The sequence below is a fragment of the Procambarus clarkii genome, chromosome 35 (genome assembly GCF_040958095.1).
Source record: "Procambarus clarkii isolate CNS0578487 chromosome 35, FALCON_Pclarkii_2.0, whole genome shotgun sequence".
Classification (NCBI taxonomy): Eukaryota; Metazoa; Arthropoda; class Malacostraca; order Decapoda; family Cambaridae; genus Procambarus; species Procambarus clarkii.
The window spans coordinates 28786918-28806516 of NC_091184.1; the positions used below are offsets into that span (position 1 = coordinate 28786918).

The window sequence follows — 19599 nt, forward strand, 5'->3', positions numbered from 1 at the left end:
ACAAACCAACTAACTCCTGGGTACCTATTTACTGCAAAGTGAACAGATGCATTGGGTGATAGGAAACGTGCCGAATGATTCCTGTCCCACCCGGGATTTAAAACCAGAATTCCTGATTATGAGTCGACAACAAACCCAACTGTACTACCAGAGCCCCAATTAGGAGTTTGCTAATGACAAAATTGCTGGGAGTGTTGGTGGCAAGCAACAAGAGGAGGGTGAGGAGAAATGCACAATAAAGTGGACTACAATCAGTATCTGACCTTTGTTAATTATCTGTTAGGTGCTACCTGATAATGATATTGCAGGTCTATACCCAAACTTTAGTGGCTAAGGAGTTTTACCTGATGGTGGTAAAAAAAGAAGTAAAGACAGAAGAAAATTTCCAATCATATGGGCAAATTTCATATTCGAAAGACAAGTTGCAGAGCCTTTGAAACAGGCCCCTCTTGACTAGTGCAGGGGCCCCCTTGACTAATGCAGGGACCCCCCCCCCTGCACCCTTGACTAGTGCAGGGCCCTACCCTCCTTAGACTAGTGCAAGAGGCCCTCCTTGACTAGTGCAGGGACCCCATCCCCTTGACCAATGCAAGGCCCTCCTCCCCTCGACCAGTACAGAGGTCTCCCCCCTTCAACTTCCAGACTATTTTTCAACATATAACACTGCTATTTACATGTCTGTCCTGGGTTATGCACATCACAAGGGTCTCTCTCTCAATAATTTTTATTACATTTCTAGCAAACAACATTTTTGTAAAGCCCAGGCAATGTTTCAAACGTGTAAATGTTCCTGAATTGTTTAGGAAAGGTGTTGCATGAAACAACATTCTAAATGCAGATTACTTGAAGAAATAAGCTAATAAAGAATAATAAACGATTGATAGATTATTACAGTATTGAAAGTTTTCTTTTAGCAGTTTTGCATTTTGTTTACATTGTTTTCATTTAATTTTCATTACAGTACAAAATCCGATTGAAAGGCTCATTGCGGAGTTCTGAAAAAAGGAATCCCTTTCTTCCTCCACCTCAGTGGTACACAGAGCTCTCGTATCCACTCTTCCAAGTTCCAGGTCCACGAGACCGGGACAAGAATAATGGTGGAAGACCTGGTAAGCTTTATGGACTCTTGCTAAAATTGTCTCATTCATACACAATGTTATGCTCATTAAATTCCGGAGTTCATGATATACAGCAATCTGTTTATATTGGTTGGATATCCATATTTGGGAGTGAAATTAAGATTTCTCTCAGATGCACTAATCAGTATGAGAAATAAGAGTTTGAATGCCATGTTTTGCTGTTGGGTTTTAATTTTATGCTTAAATTGTTTACATTTTTGGGTATTGATAATTTTTATTGACACAAAATTTGCATAAATTTGCATAAAATTTATACAATTTGCTTGCATAAAAGCAAAAGATGCACGGAATGAGTAAAAAAAATGCTAAATTTGTATCCCACTGAGTTAACTTCCTCTGAGAGCTGGGATTTTGCTGGACTTAATAATACTGAAAATAATAATAATAATAATTTTATATAAATTGTGGTATGATTACAATATAAATTTTATGTATGGTATTTATATATTTTTCATTGTCAATAAGCATTTTAACATCCATGCTTCCATTATTTATATCATCACAAATATTGGTGCACATTGTTTCTTCAAAAATGATTGGTTATCAGAATACAAGAACAGTAAAACAATTATCTGGCACTGCTAAGTGGAACATTTTCTGGCACTGCTAACAGGAAAACCTGTATCTGGTACCATCATAAAAACTGCTATATGGCACTTCTAACAAAAAAAAACTATATGGCACTTATAGCAGAAAAACTTACGTGATGCACTTGTAATTTTTTTTTATCTGACACTGTTAAGAGAGAGAAGCTGTTATATAGCGCTGATAACATAACTTTTTATCTGACACTGCTAATAGATTTTTTATATCGCACTGCTAACACTCGGGCTGTCTTGCGCTGCTAAGACAAAAAAAAAATTATATTAGAGGGAATTTAAAAATATTGTCAATTATCAAACTCTAGTAACTTGCCTAGAAGATGAGGCATATAAGAGGTTACTAATTAGCAAATTTAGCATTTCAATTCCCCTTATATTCAAGCTACATACAGTATATGTATTTAGTTATAGTAATAATATAACGTAATTGTAATGACATCTGGTAATGTTATAAAATGGATAACCTCTCATAGAGCAGGACACTATGCAGTTCTTCACTATATGTATGTACATTGGAGGAAGCTCTCACTTATCTTTAAATTTACCTATGTCTTCAAATTAATATTATTATGGTAGTAGTGTAATAGCAAACATTCATGATAACATTTGGCAATCTCATATTCCTTTATCAGACAAGTTTTAAATTTAGACCAAAAAAGTATATAAGTAGGTCTTATTGTATACTGTACACTGTATTGGACTTTCTTAATTATAACTAGCTATACAGTTTTATGTTGCCTAGTACTGCCTATGTCTTGGTGGTTGTAAATAGTGCTTGCTGCATTTGAGACAGTTGTGGGTGTTGTACTTCCTTCAGTATTATTTACGTTTGGTTACCACATTGAAGATGGAGATGCTGTTTGCTTCATCAACCTTGGTTATGTTAAATTTATTACAATAGTGTTCTCTCTCCAGGCTACTATGATGAAGGATTTTTGGCTATTCAACATGCAGTTGACATGAGCATTGCAGAATATTTTAGTGGCTTAAACCCTGATCGTAAGTATACTCAGTAGTTGTCTAGTATGTTTCTATTAAAACCTATTTACAGTTTCAGGAAGACCTATGGTCATGTTATCTTGGCTTGTTTGCCTGCTTTATCATAAATAATTTACAATCTTAGTTACTGTAGCATACACCACCACCTGATAGTTTTTTAACTGTCTACCTTTTATATCCATTTTATAGATTGTGATAAAATTCTAAGGAATTCATATACAGAAAGGACCCAAGAGTCATTATAAGAGATGTTTTCATCAGAAAATTACACAAATGCTAATGGGAGAAAATTGCACACAATGCTGGCAGTTTTTTTCATAGATTTTGTAATAACTTGTAATTTGTAAGTCGCCTCTACTTTCTTTCTGTATCCGATTTCCTTAGAATCCTGTTACACAAAATCTATAACCCTAAAGTACCAGTTCCCATTGCTCTTCATTTTTATTACATAGCATTTGTCTACTTGAAAATATTTCATCCTGTTTATATTCCCTATTTACTGTATGTACAAGTCAAATTTAAAGCTTTTTACAATTATTTTGTTTTCTTACTTTGCACAAAATTTGTACATGATCTGTTCACATAATTACTCATTATGGCATAATACAGTGGATGATTTCCACTGACCGAATGATGCAGATTTCTGCATCACTCGATCAGAAATGTTAAGGCCAGCACTAAGTGGGTGACTGTGGACTCGGTCTCATCCTTGGTCACAGGCATCTCAATAAGCCTAGCACTTTCCCTGTCCACAATTGTGGTATACCATACAATACAGTACTGACACAACACTGTATATCTTTATCTTTTGCACATAAATAAGAATTGTCATATCTAGATAAATTTTGAGTATTTTATACCTGAAAAACTTCAGCTAGTAACAGGCAGTATTGTACTTGAATTTGTCTTGTCATCTTAATGATGACCTAAGAGATAATCTTGATAATATTTTTTTGTAAAAAAAATTTCTTTGAGCAATTCATCTAGTATTGTTGCATAGCTAAGTCTCAAATCCTTGTCCACAGGTTTTTATGCAGTACAAATGCAGCGAATGCCATACCCAGCCTTCATAGATGACAATTATCTGGTGGCATTACAGGCATGGTTGCCATTTGTTCTTCTCGTATCATATATTTATCCCGCTATCAACATTGTCAAGAGCGTTGTGTATGAGAAAGAAAAAAAACTGAAGGTAACTATAACATATTCCTTACCTTTGGTTGAATGAGTGGTGTCTTTTGCTCGCACGGTGTAATGATACAGTAGTTACAGTAAAACCGCCAGTCCTCGGCTATCTAACCACCGCAACCTGTTTTCGGCAGAAACTTCATAGTGCAATTGTCAAAGACACATTTTTGTTTTTATAAATGTTCAGGTAAAGTTAATGTCAAAATGTTTCCAAACTCAACCATTTTCATTTCAAAATACAAAGAATGATGAAAACATTAAAAAAAAACGTTAAATTACAGCTTAATTAAAAAAAAAAAAATGCATAACTCGGAGCATCTTAGGGCGCTCTGCGCAGAACAAGTGGTTGAAAAAATTATTGCCGTTTCAGTTGGAATAAAAAATTAATCGATCATTTTGAAATAACCTATGGTATGATTTAAGAGATGTTTATTTATAAGTTGACTCTAAAAATACTTTGTTTGATACTGCATCTCAGGAAGCACTGTATTAACTAAAAATATGTTGGCAGCAGAAATTTAAGTGCATGCCAACATTGTTGGTTATGAACCATATAAATATCTCTTGAACCAGCTTGAATGTCACAGGTCTTGGAGTCTTTTTCTCTCACTACTTTAAAATATTTAGTTTATTGTCACTGTTTCTATTCCAATTTTGTACAAGTTTTTCTCTTTATCATTTTCATCATTTCTATAGTTATTCTTGTTTTATGAAATACAAAATGCCCCATAATCCACAACCCTCCCATGAATACTTCAAAAAGAAAATTCTTGGCTCACTTGCTGTTGGCATCTGTAATGCCAACACCTAGAGGCGTCGGATAAGTTCTTCTTTAATTTTCACATCTTAGTTATACATTTTTGTTAGTTCATGCATTCATGTGTGCTAACCCAGCTGGGGTTGTATTTACCAGAATTTACTCTAGGGCCACCATCTCCTAGTGGCCTCATTGGGGATAGATGTGTCTTAAAGATCCCTGCATCATTCCTGAGAATTTTTTCCAGCTAAATTTTGAAATTTTGAACCGAGAATGAGATGGCTGGTTTCACATGGGCATAGGTAATAATTTACCTGATTTACCCGAGGGCCACTAACCCTAGTGGCCTCGACGAAGACAGGAAGTGGGCAGCTTGTCGAAGTTTCCCCCCCCCCTCCCATTTGCCTTGATGATCTTTTCCAGGTATGCTGCATTTTAAAACTTGACACGGTTTTGGCAGTTACAGCTTCGACAAGTAGGCAGTTCCATGGGTCGATAACCCTTTGGGTAAAAATCATGTTTTCAGTCCTACACTGTGGCTTGTTGAGCTTGAAACCGTTGCTCCTTGTTTGTGTTACATTTGACCTTCTGAAGAATGTCCCGATCAACATTCTCTTAACTTGTTCAGTATTTTAAAAGGTTCAATGAGATCTGCCCTGTCATGCCTGGTTTGCAGTGTTGTTAACCCTGTGGCCTTCAAGCATTCCTGATTTGAGAGATGACCGCTCTGGAAAGATTTTTGTTGCCGGTGTTGCACTTTCTCCAGAGCAGCTACGTCCTTCTGAAAATGAGGTCTCATGCAAGGATGTAGTAATCGAAATGCACCAGAAATTTATACAGTTGAACCATCACCTTCTTTTCCTTTAAGTCAAAAGTACGCTTGATTATCCCAAGAGTTTGGTTAGCTTTTCTGACTGAACATAAGAACATAAGAACATAAGAACAAAGGTAACTGCAGAAGGCCTATTGGCCCATACGAGGCAGCTCCTATTCTATAACCACCCAATCCCACTGCTGCACCCAGTAAGGCTCCCCACCTTTCATCCCTCTCATTGTATGATGAAATTGCATTAATGTGATGTACCTATGAGAAAACATTCAAGCACAGTAATGGGATAGAACTTGCATCTCTGGACTTCCCAGATATGCTACCTACACTAGAGTGTGGGTATGCGTCTTGTAACACTCAAAGTAAGTCTGATTTGAACCTCGGGTTCAGATATTTTTAAACCCGTCATGGTACAGTGGGTAGTGTGCATATCTAGGGAGTCCAAGGACACAGGTTCTGTCCCATTACATCATCTTAATATTTTCTCAGATCATATTGTGATTTATGTGTACAGTATTATGTATTCTACCTAAGAGGGGTAATAGTTCATCCTAGGACTAGTTACATTTCAGGAATATGTAAGGTGTTAATTTGACCTGTTCTATTGTTATGATGTCTAAATTTATTGTTTACAAATCAAATTACCATTATTAATTTAAATGTGTATTTTTGTACAGGCATTTAAATATTTAAATTCTGCAACAAATTTTTCAGGAATCTATGAAAATGATGGGTTTACAAAACTGGTTACATTGGTCTGCCTGGTTTATTAAATCTTTCATGTTCTTGGCTACAACTACAGCATTTATCACCATCCTTCTCTGTATACACTGGTAAGTCAATTACAGAACAGAATTCCATTTTCAGCTCCAACATTGTGTGTACATTGTGCATTGGTGCATCTAGGATGTGCAAGTGTTCTGGGAACCACTTGAAGCACTGAGCACTTTAATATAAAGTCAGATAAGCTATCCTTGGATAGTGGAAAAAATAATTTTCTTCATGTATGATCTTTGACTATATCATAGACCAATGTGCATCGGTGAAAGCAAGGAAGTTGCAGTTGTCATTTTCATGTAGTGCCATAATTTATCATTTAAAAGATTAATGAACTGAACTAGTATTTTTGAGTAGATATTATGGTAAAGTTATCCCAGAAATGGGTGTTAGATGTTTGGACAGGGTCACAATTTCAGGACTTGCCATAGGCACTATTTTCCCTAGATATGCCACTGACATTGTGAGCACAGCACAGTATTCCAGAACAACTGGTGCTCTTCCATTAAAGTTTATAAATATTTCTTAATATTTTAATACCACTGCACTATTAAGCAGGTGATATTTTAAAATTTCCCTATGATGCTGTTCAATAAATGGAAAAACGCTGTTTGACTGCATAATGTTCACCCTTATTACAGTTGTTCTTACCTTAAAGGGGCAACCAAGAGGGTCTGCTTAGAAATGTCATTTTCATAAACACTTGGTGACATTTATTTTAATCTGTATGCACAGTCTTCATATACATACCTTAGAAAACAGTTACCATTATCTGCACAAGTTCTTTTATAATTTGCAACTTTGTGAATATATGTAATGGTACATAAAATAATCTAAAGGAAGTACTGTGATCTGGTGTGCCATACAAATTACGGAAAGTTATTTATAAGTAATATGTAAGAGGAAATTTGTGGCAACTACTAAGCTTCACCACACAGGCATGGAGCGGGAAGCCTGGCGGTGCTGAGCAAGAGTGACCCGTCTCTAGTGTTTGTGTTTCTTCTCCTGTATACAACCTGCTCCATTAGTTTTGCCTTCTTCCTCTCTACACTCTTCTCAAAAGGTAGTGTAAAATATTTCAAGTAATTACTGTTTATATAAAACAAATTAATTTATATATTAATATTAAATGTGTGTATGTCACGAAAATAAACACGTGATTAAAAATGTGACGGTGTCAGACCACGGAGGAAAATTGAAACAGGAATTTCCTTAAGTACTTTCGTATATTAATACATCTTCAGAAGGAGCAATTAATATTAAATGTTTTGCATTCCTTATCTGAATCATGAATAGTACCTAATCTGTATATTTTCCAACATTCTGACATTGAGTAAAACAGTAGTGATTTTGCCTCATATAGGAGAATTCCAATACACTGTATGTAGCAAAACTGTGCTACACTAAGATCCTTCTCTATATAAAACACTAAGTTCACTATAGTAGAGATAAAAAAGTTATTTTACACCCCATTTTCATTCACCTGTTTAGTATTCTTTGGTATTCACTCTTGATTATAATGTCAGAGCATCTGTAGAAATTTGCATGAAGTTTTTAAATATTAATCCTTAACATAGTTGAAGTTATACTGTACTTGAATGGAATGATAGACTGCATTGTACTTGATCAGTTAAATTTTGTATGAAAAAGGAATAAAAGTAGCAGGCAGAAAATGCCTTGGAAACATTTGTCAATTTAATTCTTAATTCTGAAGATTACTATAAACCTTGATTGGTTTTGCTGACCCTGTGTAAACAGAAGTTATACAAACAAAAATTGGTAGATAAATTTATATATCAGTGTCCATGTTAATCAAAATCCTTATTATTTTTAAATCGGTTCTAAAATCTTTCTTTACTTGCAGCCAATAGTGCAGCAGCAGCTACTGGCCTGGTGTGGTTCTTCACGTATGTCCCGTACATGATACTCCGGCCACGTTATGCCACCCTCACATTCACTAACAAGATCATGCTTTGCCTTCTCTCCAATACTGCTATGAGTCTTGGGTGCCAGCTTACTTCCATGTTTGAAGGTACTGGCTCGGGCATACAGTGGAATCTCCTCTTCAGTGGGGTCTCGCCTGACGACTCTTTTACTCTGGCTCACGTGTTTGGTATGCTGATCTTGGACGTTGTTGTCTTCTCATTCTTGACATGGTACATTGAAGCTGTGTGGCCTGGAGAATTTGGAGTACCACTGCCTTGGTATTTTCCATTTCTGGTATGTGAATTAATGAAGATTTTTTTTCTTTGTATGTACAGTATTTCTTTTTGTATGTGTTGATGAGCATTTCTCATTCTGCATGGTATAATTCATATATCTTTATGTATAAGGAAGCTACAGTAAGACTCTGAATTTATGGAAAATTTTGTTTTCACAGACGTTGTGTAAAATAGTTTTTTAAAATGTTCAAAATTTCACGGGGAAGTACGATACAGTTTTTTCTTGGTTAAAAAAATGTTGATACATAAAATAATGGAAATATTATATGTACTGTAAAATTGGAACCTTTGTTGGCATAGCACACTGTAAAATATCTTTGTAATCTCGTCTAGCTTTAAAATGCCTCTTCAATAATTCTATTTTGTAAAATTCCCAACTGTTAACCTCTGTCTCTACCACTCTACAGCTCCTTAGTGGGGAGAAGGAAGAGAGAGTAAGGAAGAAAGGGTAAGAAATTAGGGAAGAGGAGAAGGAGGAGGAGTGAGTGAGGAATGGATAAACAGTGGAGGTTATTGGAAGACTAGTAGGGAGCGAATAGAAAATGGGGAAGAGAATGGGAGTCAGGAGGAGAGGAGAGGAGGAAAGAGGATAATAGGAATATATATATATATATAGAGAGAGAGCGAGCGAGCTTAAGAGCTACTTAATACTAAATGTTTCCACCACCCTGTCACTCGAAGATCTTCACACATGCTAAGCAATGTGACAGGGAAAACTGCTTAATAAATTTACTGAGTGCACACACTGCACATAGCCCATGGTGTGGAGGGTGCTGCCTTGGGGTGACAGTGAGGAAAGTGACCACACTCTACGCAGCTCTCGCCAATCCTTACAATCCTAGCTCCCTAGTGAAAACCCATTTTAACTCCACTAGTTTTACTTAAGAAAACAGTGCTCATTACTACCTTCTGGTTTTATTCTATGGGACATCAATAAAGGGGATGAACAAAACTCCTTGTATACAGTTTCAGAGAGCACTTTATTTACCAAACACTTAAAAATTTACTAGTTAAACAATGAAATCTTTAAACACTCACTGTATTTATTCCTTAACACTGGAATTGATTAAAAAGGGGTGGGGGCATACAATTACTCCACACACCCTCAACCATACTTGCTTACTGACTCAGACTACACTTATTCACCAAACCCTTATTTTAGTCAAGATAATGCATTACTGACACTCTTACCTCTGAATCTAGATCTTCACCCACAGGGAATGTCTGGCCCCCACCACCAGGGGTCAACTTTAGGGGCAGGGGTGGAACTGGCTGGTATCCTCTCTGTTGTAAGGCTCCACTGTAACTTAAATGTCCACCACGGCTAGTGGAAGGGTGTACTCTCATCCAGGCTGGCAAGCCAGAACAAGGCTTCCTTTGTTGAAAGTACTTCTGATACAAGGGCGACACATTTAATGCCTCGCTTGAGCACCTCACACTCCTACTAAACATGCACACCACACAAACACACACCTACACATCTACTCACAACTACAATATAGTGCAAGTGTATTACACTTTTCCGTTACATTTTGATGGAAAGAAGGATCAATAGAATGAGATAGAAGATAAGAAACAACATCTGTAATCATACACAAACCAGCTAGCTTGTCGTAAGAGGGAGGAGAGCTGGCTGTCTGACCGTTTCTCAGAGGCATGGCCTAAGGACAACCTGACTCAGCCAAGAAAAGTGCTAGTAGGCCACAACAAGTACCCCTGCCCTCCAAAAGGTCACAAGGAAAAACTGTCAAGACATGGAAAGCAACTGAAGTTTTAATCCATAATTTACCCAGTGAATGAGGATACACGAGGAATGGGTAGAAAATCTATCCACCCATTGGCCATAATGAGTAATAATAATAATAAATAATAATAATTAATGATCATCATTAATGTGCAGTAGTACATTAATGAGTGGTAGTACAGTGAGGGTCCCCGTAGAACAGTCGAGTTCGTTCTCAACTCTCAATCGAGAATTCAGAGTTCGAATCCCAGGTGGGACAGAAATGGTTGGGCACATTTCCTATCACCTAATGCCCATGTTCATCTACAAGTAAGCAGGTATCCAGGAGTTAGTCAGCTTGTTGTGGGGTTGCATCCTAGGGAAGAGAAAATTGCTGAAGCAGAGCTGCTGAAGATGCTGAACCAGCATCTTGGTTTAAGGTGAAAATATTAGGGTGGAAGTGATACTCGTGCTAACAATAATGTGCGTCAAGCTCAAAGAGATCGGTAATAATATTGTGGTATAAATATACTACTATTAGCAAATGTGGTTTCTTGCTTTGCAGAGTTCATATTGGATTGGGAGACAGAGAGAGAATCTGCATCACAGTGTAATCCACCCTATTGCACAAGATGCTAGTCTCTTTGAAGAGGAGCCACAGGGAAAACGTGCTGGAGTGCAAGTTGAAGGTCTTACCAAGGTGAGAAATAAATGTTCATTATTTCCTTCTCGGATGTTATGCGTCCCCACAATTGCACCAGAGGTGGTACCCCTTTTTATATATACAGTATGTATATACAGTATATATAAAGGTATGTTAATATATACATAAAGGATGGCAAACATAGAGTATAACAATATGAAGTCAGTAGTTGTAGCAATAGTACAGTAGTTTATTTACATCAATAACTGATCAGAAATACAGGGTGTAGTTCAGAAGAGCAACTGGACTCTTATCATAAAAATTTTGCTTGGAACATAACAGAACAGAGTACTAGTAATATGGTAATATAACATCAATGGGGCCAACACTAAAAGTGAACATAAGTTGCTTATGTTCAAATATGTACTTTTAGCTAAATAAAATTTGTATGTTTATATTATTTATCAGGAAATGGTAAATGATTTACTGGTCAAATAATTGTGTATTAATTTCTCTCCTGTTGCAGGTGTTTCCACGAGGTCATAAGGTTGCTGTAAACAACATGTTTTTGAATATGTATGACGGCCAGATAACAGTACTCCTGGGCCATAATGGTGCTGGCAAGACAACAACGATGTCCATGTTAACAGGTCAGCTTTGAATTCTGCTTGACCTTATAGTAAGTTATAATATTGTAATACACTAATAATAATAATAATAACAATAATAATAATAATAATAATTTATAAAGAATCAATGATGACAGTAAGGATTTTAAGTGTAGATAATTTTATTTATTATAATAGAACTAATAACTTGCAACATTTGGGCATTGCAGTCCTTTGGTATATCATTGCTCTATTTTGGATTGTGTACTTTACATCCCAGTCAGCCACACAGTTAGATAGATAGATAGCTATATCCTTAATATTTGTAGGTTCATGACACATTAATACTGTAATGAAAAGTGCATAAAGCATGCTGAGAAGAATGCTCTATATACTGCATTCATAATTGATTCCTAGGCAGGACAGAAATGGTTTGAATATGGTTCCAGTTGGATATAACGCGTTTTCCTCGAACCTGATGTTGTCGAGATCCCAACCACAACATTCTTAAAGATGGTATCTCTCACTTTCATCCCATTTCCACCGAGTAGACCCTCAACGATGTGGCCTTCCATTGATTCTGTATTATGTTCCCATGTAAGGCCAGTAGACTTGTCTATACCCAACCTCTGTACCATAGACCAGTGAAGAGGGGTCACTAAAAACAGTCCAGAGGTAATATTAGGTCTTTACCAACTATGCTGAACAATAACACTTGCAGCTCTCTCGGGGTACACTTGATAACAACTTTAAAATCATATTCTCTAGTACTCACTGTATGGGAAAATATGCACATGTTCATTTATATAATATTAATAATAAATTATGATAATTAAATCATTACAACACCTTTAATAACCAATCACTTGGTTGGCTGCCTTGAAATCATGACTCACACACACACTTGCACACTCAAAATCAATCAATCAATCAATCAATCACTCACTCGCTCACTGGCCAGAACACACTCTGTCCCTCTCTCTCTCTCTCTCTCTCTCTCTCTCTCTCTCTCTCGTAGTTAGTTCATTTGACATTGTACCAAACATACAACACAACCTTGAAATATTTTATACTCTGATGTTCATACACACACACGCACACACATTGAATACAATGTTTTAAAAGTGACAAAATATACTTGGTCACTTAAATATGATGACATTAATGACATTATATTCATGAATGACCATAATTATAGAATTTATTTACGAAGTTAGTACACTGTATATATATAAATAATACTGTATCTTGTCATAACTGGGTCATAACATTATGCAAGATGTTAAATTGCCCCAAGCTGGACCTCTGTGCACTGATGTGGAACCGATGGCTCCTGCCCTACGTGGCTCTGTTCCCTAATAGTAAGGCACTTGCTCTGTGTGCCTGTCTTTCAGCTGGTCAGATAAAGATAGGGGATTAATTTATATCTTCTCTCCAGTTCAGCTCTTTCTTCAGGTTTTATCCAGAATGGAGATTTGTATGGGCCAAGCTAAAATAATAATAATTTATTATATTACAAATTATTATAATTTATTAATATAATTATAATAATTTATAATTCATTGCATGGTTATCTTCTTGCTCCTTGGGGATTGGCTTGGCCTTAGTTTCTGGCTCTTGTTGCCTGGTGTCCAAACTGGGCATTTTTCCGTGGCTCTGGCTCTCGTCATATCAGTCTGGAGATGTTCCTCGCTAGTTTGACATTCTCCAATCTTTGCATCTGGAGATTTTGATACTGGTCTATCACCATTTCCATGGTGGGCAAATGGCTGAGCTGTTAGTCTCGCCTGCATCATTCATTGTGACAGCAGTAGGAAATATCTTGATATTCTTCTTAGTCTTTTTTACCTATCTCCATTGCTTGTTGTATCTTAGTTTTGCTAGTTTTGACCTTTATGCCTTTGTTGTTTCCAGATCACTCTCTTATGTCTAATACTGTTTCCTCCTATTGCATGGCTTTGGCAGACCTGTTGTTGTCTTTCATCACTGTTAATAATTCATCGGCACCATTTTGTAAATTGTTTCGTGTTTTCTTTCGCCTCCAGCTTTCTTAATCAACTCCCAGGTGGTCTTGGTCCATGATGCCTTTTTCAAGGCTCTATTGTTATTGGTCTTCACTTCTGACTGTCAGGTTGGGGGATCCTCATTCTCTTCTCTGGAAGTGGGAGTTTTGTTGCTTTAGTTCTGGTGGACTGTATCTTCATTTGCAGTCTTTTCCTTTTCTGTCAAAGAATGTGATGGCTTCTGGATCGGTCCTGTGGTTATTGATGCATAGTTTGTTCAGCCAGTGGTGTATCATTTTTTGTATCCAGTTGCAACTATTGGTTGCTACCTGCACTAAAATGTATCAGGAGATTTTTGTTTTGTGAATCCTGTTTCCTTGATTCTGTGTTCCAAGACTTGTTTATCAGATGTTGGCAGTGTCATTAAGTCGAGCCAAACTGTTGTTCTACCCTCGGACCCATGATGTTCATAAATTTACTGCACTGACCATGGTGTTTTCCAACATATCTTTGACTGATAGCCAGGCTTCGGGGTTTGAGAGGTCTAACAAGGTTCTGATGGCTCAATACCTGGTCAGTGTTCTTAGTCCCCATTGGGTTTGTGTTGATTTGGGTTGGGTTTCCCATCTTACTCTCCTCTTCAAAGGTGTATCACTTATCTTCCTGGTAAGTAACTGTTCTCTTCTGTGGTTAGCTAGCTATAGGGTGCTACCATTCATTTTTCCAGAAAACCAGCATTGAATATAATGAAATGTCCCTTGCTGATTGAATCATGATGGCTCCCTGGTCCTTCTACCCCTACCAGGCATGTCAATTTGTTGCCCTGGATTCTGGAACGAGGAATGTTGACATGCAAATCTAGCAGAACTGGTGGTGCTGCTACCTGTCACTGGTTAGGTGTAACCAAGTTGGTTCGGCCTGACTACTGGGTGGACTGTTTGCGGAATCGTTTGATACTTTCGTTTCTTTCCTCTGTAGACCTTGCAGCTGTCCATTTTGCTTTGCTTCCTTTCTGGATGTTTCCTTTTGTGAGGGTGACATCAGTCTCCTTCTCCCTGCACTTCTGTGAGGGAAGGGGGCCAGGTTCTGGCTCTGGTCTCTGGTGCTATTACTGACCCTTAGGAGTGATGTGACTTGCATGTGGAGCTATCTCGGTACAGCTAGCTACCGAGGTGCAACTAGAAAGAGGTATTTCATTGCACTCGTAGCTAGTTTTATGATTGGTCACTTTCTAAGTCTTGACAAAAGTGAGTTACCAAACATTGTACCTCTTAAGTGTTAAAAGTGGTCATTATAAATCCTGGAAATGTAACTATTATCCTACAAAGAAATATAAAAGGAGGTTAACAGAAAAATATTGACAAATGCTTTCCATTCAACTTTCAATGTTGTCTCCTTTTACCATATAGACAGGTCTGGAGAGACTAACAGGACTAATTATACATTATTTTCAACAGGCCTTTACCCTCCAACATCGGGCACAGCACGTGTGGGAGGCTATGACATAGTGTCAGAGATGGGGGCTGTGCGACATTCTTTGGGCTTGTGTCCACAGCATGATGTATTGTTTGATGAGCTTACAGTTGTTGAACACATTAAATTCTTTAGTAAGGTAGGCGATTGATTATTTTGTAGATTGAATTAGAGTGCAGTATTTGTAGATAAGTAACATTTGTTCTATTGAGTGCCCTTCATCAATTTGTAATTGAGAATAAAGTACTGTATGATATCTAATTTTCTCTACAGTATACAATGTTCATAATATTATTAAATAAATTATAGTGATATTTAATTAATGGACAGAAGATTTGGATTTGTATACATTTGATGGCTATTTAATTGCAATATTGTTTAAGAAACACATGCTAAAAATAGATGCATCTTATAAGAGTTCCTTTAAAACAAAAATTTGTGTTCATGGCTTCTGTTTGTATGCATGTTTGAGACTATAATATTATTAGACATCTTGTGTCCAGTACAAATGCAAAACAGTGAAAATTGTGACCGTTTTAAATACAGAAGAATCTTATTTGAATATGCTTATAGCGATGGCCCACATGCTCATAATGCCTGGAGAATCTCCGAGAAAAATAATCCACATAACTGTAAACCCATTCTATCTGTATTTTGTATTATCATAGACTTGATCTATTTTTCTATTTATTTTAAACTTTAGAGAAATGCCAACTATTTTATGATAACATAAATTAATTAGGAAAAAAAGAGTTCCCAACTTTATGTACATAACTTTTTATTTTCTCTTCCTTAACTTATTACCCTCCCCCCCCTTCCCAAGACTAGTACTTCTTTAATTGAACAATGCTTTCTCTGAGAAATAATGTACAGTATAGTATATTTTAATATATTTAGTATTACAGTAAAGTATATAGCAGTGTATAGCAGTGTAGAATGTTACCTTAACTCTCATGATTGTGCCCACTGATGCCTTTAGTAATCTTACATTAGGGAATATCAGAGTATCTTGCTCAAATATGAGCTTTTCATACACTCAAGTGGATTAAATAACTAACCAATTTCAAGGTATGGCCAACCACCAGAGCTCCACCAAACCAACCAATCAAGCATATTTACTCAGCTCTTTCTAGGATTCATTATGCCAATGTTTCCTAGTCATTGTTTTCCAATTGATACAACATATTTAGACTAGTAACCAATGTATTTTTAACCAAGAAAGCTATTGTATGTTAAATATGTGTAAGTTATTGATGTGATATACAATCTGAGGGTCTTGTCCACAGTTGAAGGGACTGTCTAGTGATAAAGTGAATGCAGAAGTGAACAACATGGTAGAGAAGCTTAAGCTGCAAGACAAGAGACATGCCATGGTGAGGTTATAGCTATATTTGTTCCATGCTTTTGGCTGTGTTTGAAAAATCTAAAACTTCTCCAGAAGAATCCACTTACTATACTTTGTTTATACCGTAATTAAATCAAAGTTGAAGAAGTGGCTATATTGTATGTTAAGGATTCTTATATATTTATAAGATTTTAAGTTTTACTTTTTTTCTGTAATAACCCTAGTAGCTACATTAGCTTATGTATCCAGCATATTAGACATACTGGATATGATGGGCACCTGCGCCCTTAACATAACTCCAAAATATTTATTCTCGTCAGGCAAAAACCCTGTCTGGAGGAATGAAGCGAAAACTTTCTGTTGGTATTGCTCTCTGTGGTGGGAGTCGTGTTGTCTTCTTGGACGAGCCCACATCTGGCATGGATCCAGGAGCACGGCGACTTATCTGGGATTTACTTCAAGAAGAAAGATCTGGACGTACCATTCTTCTCACGACGCACTTTATGGAAGAGGCTGATCTTCTCGGAGATAGAATTGCCATCATGGCAAATGGTGTTGTTCAGTGTTGTGGCTCTTCATTGTTTTTAAAGAGGCATTATGGTTAGGAAATTATTGTTTTAATCGCCTGTTATAGCTCTTTGTAAAACATGAAGCATATAATGTTGTGCTAGTATCTATCAGTGTTGCTGTCCCTTTGTTTATTTTAAACAATGAAAACTTTATTCTTACAGGTGCTGGGTATCGTCTGATTATAGTAAAAGAAAAGGGATGTGATGTGAGCGCCATAACTGATGTGTTACAAGCTCACATTTCTGATGCTGAACTGGATCAGAATAATGGAGCAGAACTGTCCTATGTGCTTCCTAATGCTGACGTGGCAAAGTTTGAAGCTTTATTCCTTGAACTTGAAAAACAGAAAAAACACCTAATGATTTCCAGCTATGGTGCATCTCAGACCACTATGGATGAAGTCTTTCTGAGGTTGGTGTAAAGTTCTCTTCATGGCAGTTTTATTATAGAATAAACAATGGATAGTTTTAGAACACAGAACTTGACTAAAAGAATAACAATTGATTGGATGGTATACAATATTACTAATGTGTATATGTGCAACCTGCATTTTTATGTTTGTCACTTAGAGTTGGTAAGGCAATTGATCCAGACATCATTGGTCATCTCCACAAAGCTGTTACTCCAGCACCAAACGGCAAGAGTAAAACTAACGGCAAACTCAACAGCGATGGATAGAGAGAATGGACTATTACTTGACATTGAACAAGGTGACGCACTGCCTGAAGTGGCAGATGTGCAGCAGAATCAAGGTACAGTACTGTATATATAATTAGTTTATTTTAAATCAGGATTTAATGGAACTTATCAGTACTGTATTTTCTGTTTATATTCGTTACAGTACTTAAATGTTAATTAATGTTATGCACTTTGATGCAGTTTTAGTGATGTATATATAAGGTATCACTAGATATTCTATATAATAAGCTAATGGAAGTATTAATTGATTTAAAAAGTATAGATAGGAATTTTTTTTTTAACAATCACTATCTCCGCTAAAATAAAGTTTCTCGAGTTAATTTAAATTTTATACGCAAATGATCTTTGTGATTATAAGTGTCATTTTCTTGTTTGGAAGTTGAGTCTAGGTTGGACAGAGGTGCTACAGCAAGCTTTGTTACACACTGAGAAATGGTTTGCATGTTGTTCACTTTTCAGACACAGCTGTTGAACAATGTTATATTACAAAGTTGACATTAAGTAGTCCACTTTGCATGCCATTGGTTCAGTTGTCTGGGACCTAGCCAACCAAAATCTAGTAGTCACAGATAATGAGATTAAATTTAAACTTCTGTTTGGGTGATAATACTGACATTGGAAGAAATAAACAAGCAGTGAATTTATTTTTTCATGATACTTTCCTCCAATTTTTGTAGGATAATATTTCCTAGATGTTAAAGGTTAGCTTCCCCAGAGCCTTGACACGGGAGCGACTAGTTTGTAACATTGGGCAGTGACTAGCTTCCAAGCTTATGATGAGAAACTCTCCCCACCATCCTTAATGGCTGATGGATCAAACTTGGGCCACTTGGGTTTGGAGCCAAGATCATTACCATCTAAGCAGATCTGTTTGCAAAACAAAAATATCACTTTCAGTATTTTATTATTTATCAAAATTATGGTTAACTGCTTCCCAGATAATTGAACCTTTAATCACATACAATTTTACCATTTATTTATGTAATGGAAAGAACACATTATTTTTGTATTTCAGTATATGCCACTAACCATCTTGGTAAGTTGGATGTATGTCATATAATTTAATAACTGTTGATACATACCTCACAGGGAGAGTGACAGCCACTTGGTTTAATGCAGCCATTCAACGTGTCACACTTGTCATTGAAAATGGTAACGGTCAGAAACCTGGTACTTAGAATTAGTCTTGGCTAAATGGATCCTTGCTTTACTCTTTCTTGCCTTCCTCCTTCAAGAATATAATTGTAAGGATTGGAATTTGGTAAATGATCAGTTGTCATTTGATCATTAATTTGTACAAGTTTTTAATAAAGGATAAATGGTTTTTAAAGATTACATTTACCCATACAGATATTAGATCTATATTTAAAAAATAAGAATTTTAAAGCATACAGGTTAAAAGCCAAAAGTCCAAGAATTATTTGGTTTTCCTTCTTACATTTAGCGTAATAAATGATGCACATGCTATATTATTTTACTAAATAAATCTAATTTTGACTGATATAAATTGAAACCTTCCTTTTTCATACTTGAACCAATGTATATAGTAGGCCTTTAAATGTTACTAGATAATAATATTATGAAGGTGGTGGCCTAAGCTGTCAATATTTTACAGATTGATAGTTTTATATAACTGTTCATGTCTTGACTCCTATTTATTCTGTTAATCTGTCAATGAGTCCTCCAATTTGTGCGCAGTCGAGCTGATGTATAAAGCCTCTTGATGCATCTACGATCCTTAACTTCACTTCCATTTTTCTTGGGTGACTTAAATGCACGAGTCTTACAAAGCATTTATGCGTATCTTCAACTTTGTATTGTCTTTTCATACTGAATACATTGTCTTTGATGTACTGGTACTACTGTATACAGCATCTACTTTTTATACTTAAAAGTTGCTCGGTCAGAATAACTTTAGATGTTTCTTATAATAAATAAATAAATGTCTTACAAGGTACATCAAACTGCACTCACTGCTTCAGTCATTTTCTTGAGATTGTTACCACTTTTTCTTGCAACGGT

General features: G+C 36.3%; 1 protein-coding gene across 1 annotated transcript in view; it reads left to right on the plus strand.

Annotated features, from left to right (window-relative positions):
* The window catches only part of LOC123768463 (ATP binding cassette subfamily A member 3), a gene marked incomplete at its 5' end in the record, with an annotated part of 50725 nt that overhangs the window by 1648 nt on the left and 29478 nt on the right, over positions 1 to 19599 (plus strand). Inside the window, 15 exon segments of the mRNA XM_069336223.1 lie at positions 962 to 1109; positions 2657 to 2740; positions 3766 to 3932; positions 6229 to 6347; positions 7230 to 7354; positions 8156 to 8511; positions 10802 to 10936; positions 11406 to 11529; positions 14948 to 15102; positions 16250 to 16336; positions 16629 to 16908; positions 17040 to 17289; positions 17448 to 17531; positions 17533 to 17630; positions 18667 to 18729. Of these exon segments, the coding sequence (XP_069192324.1) occupies positions 962 to 1109; positions 2657 to 2740; positions 3766 to 3932; positions 6229 to 6347; positions 7230 to 7354; positions 8156 to 8511; positions 10802 to 10936; positions 11406 to 11529; positions 14948 to 15102; positions 16250 to 16336; positions 16629 to 16908; positions 17040 to 17289; positions 17448 to 17531; positions 17533 to 17630; positions 18667 to 18729 (2275 nt within the window).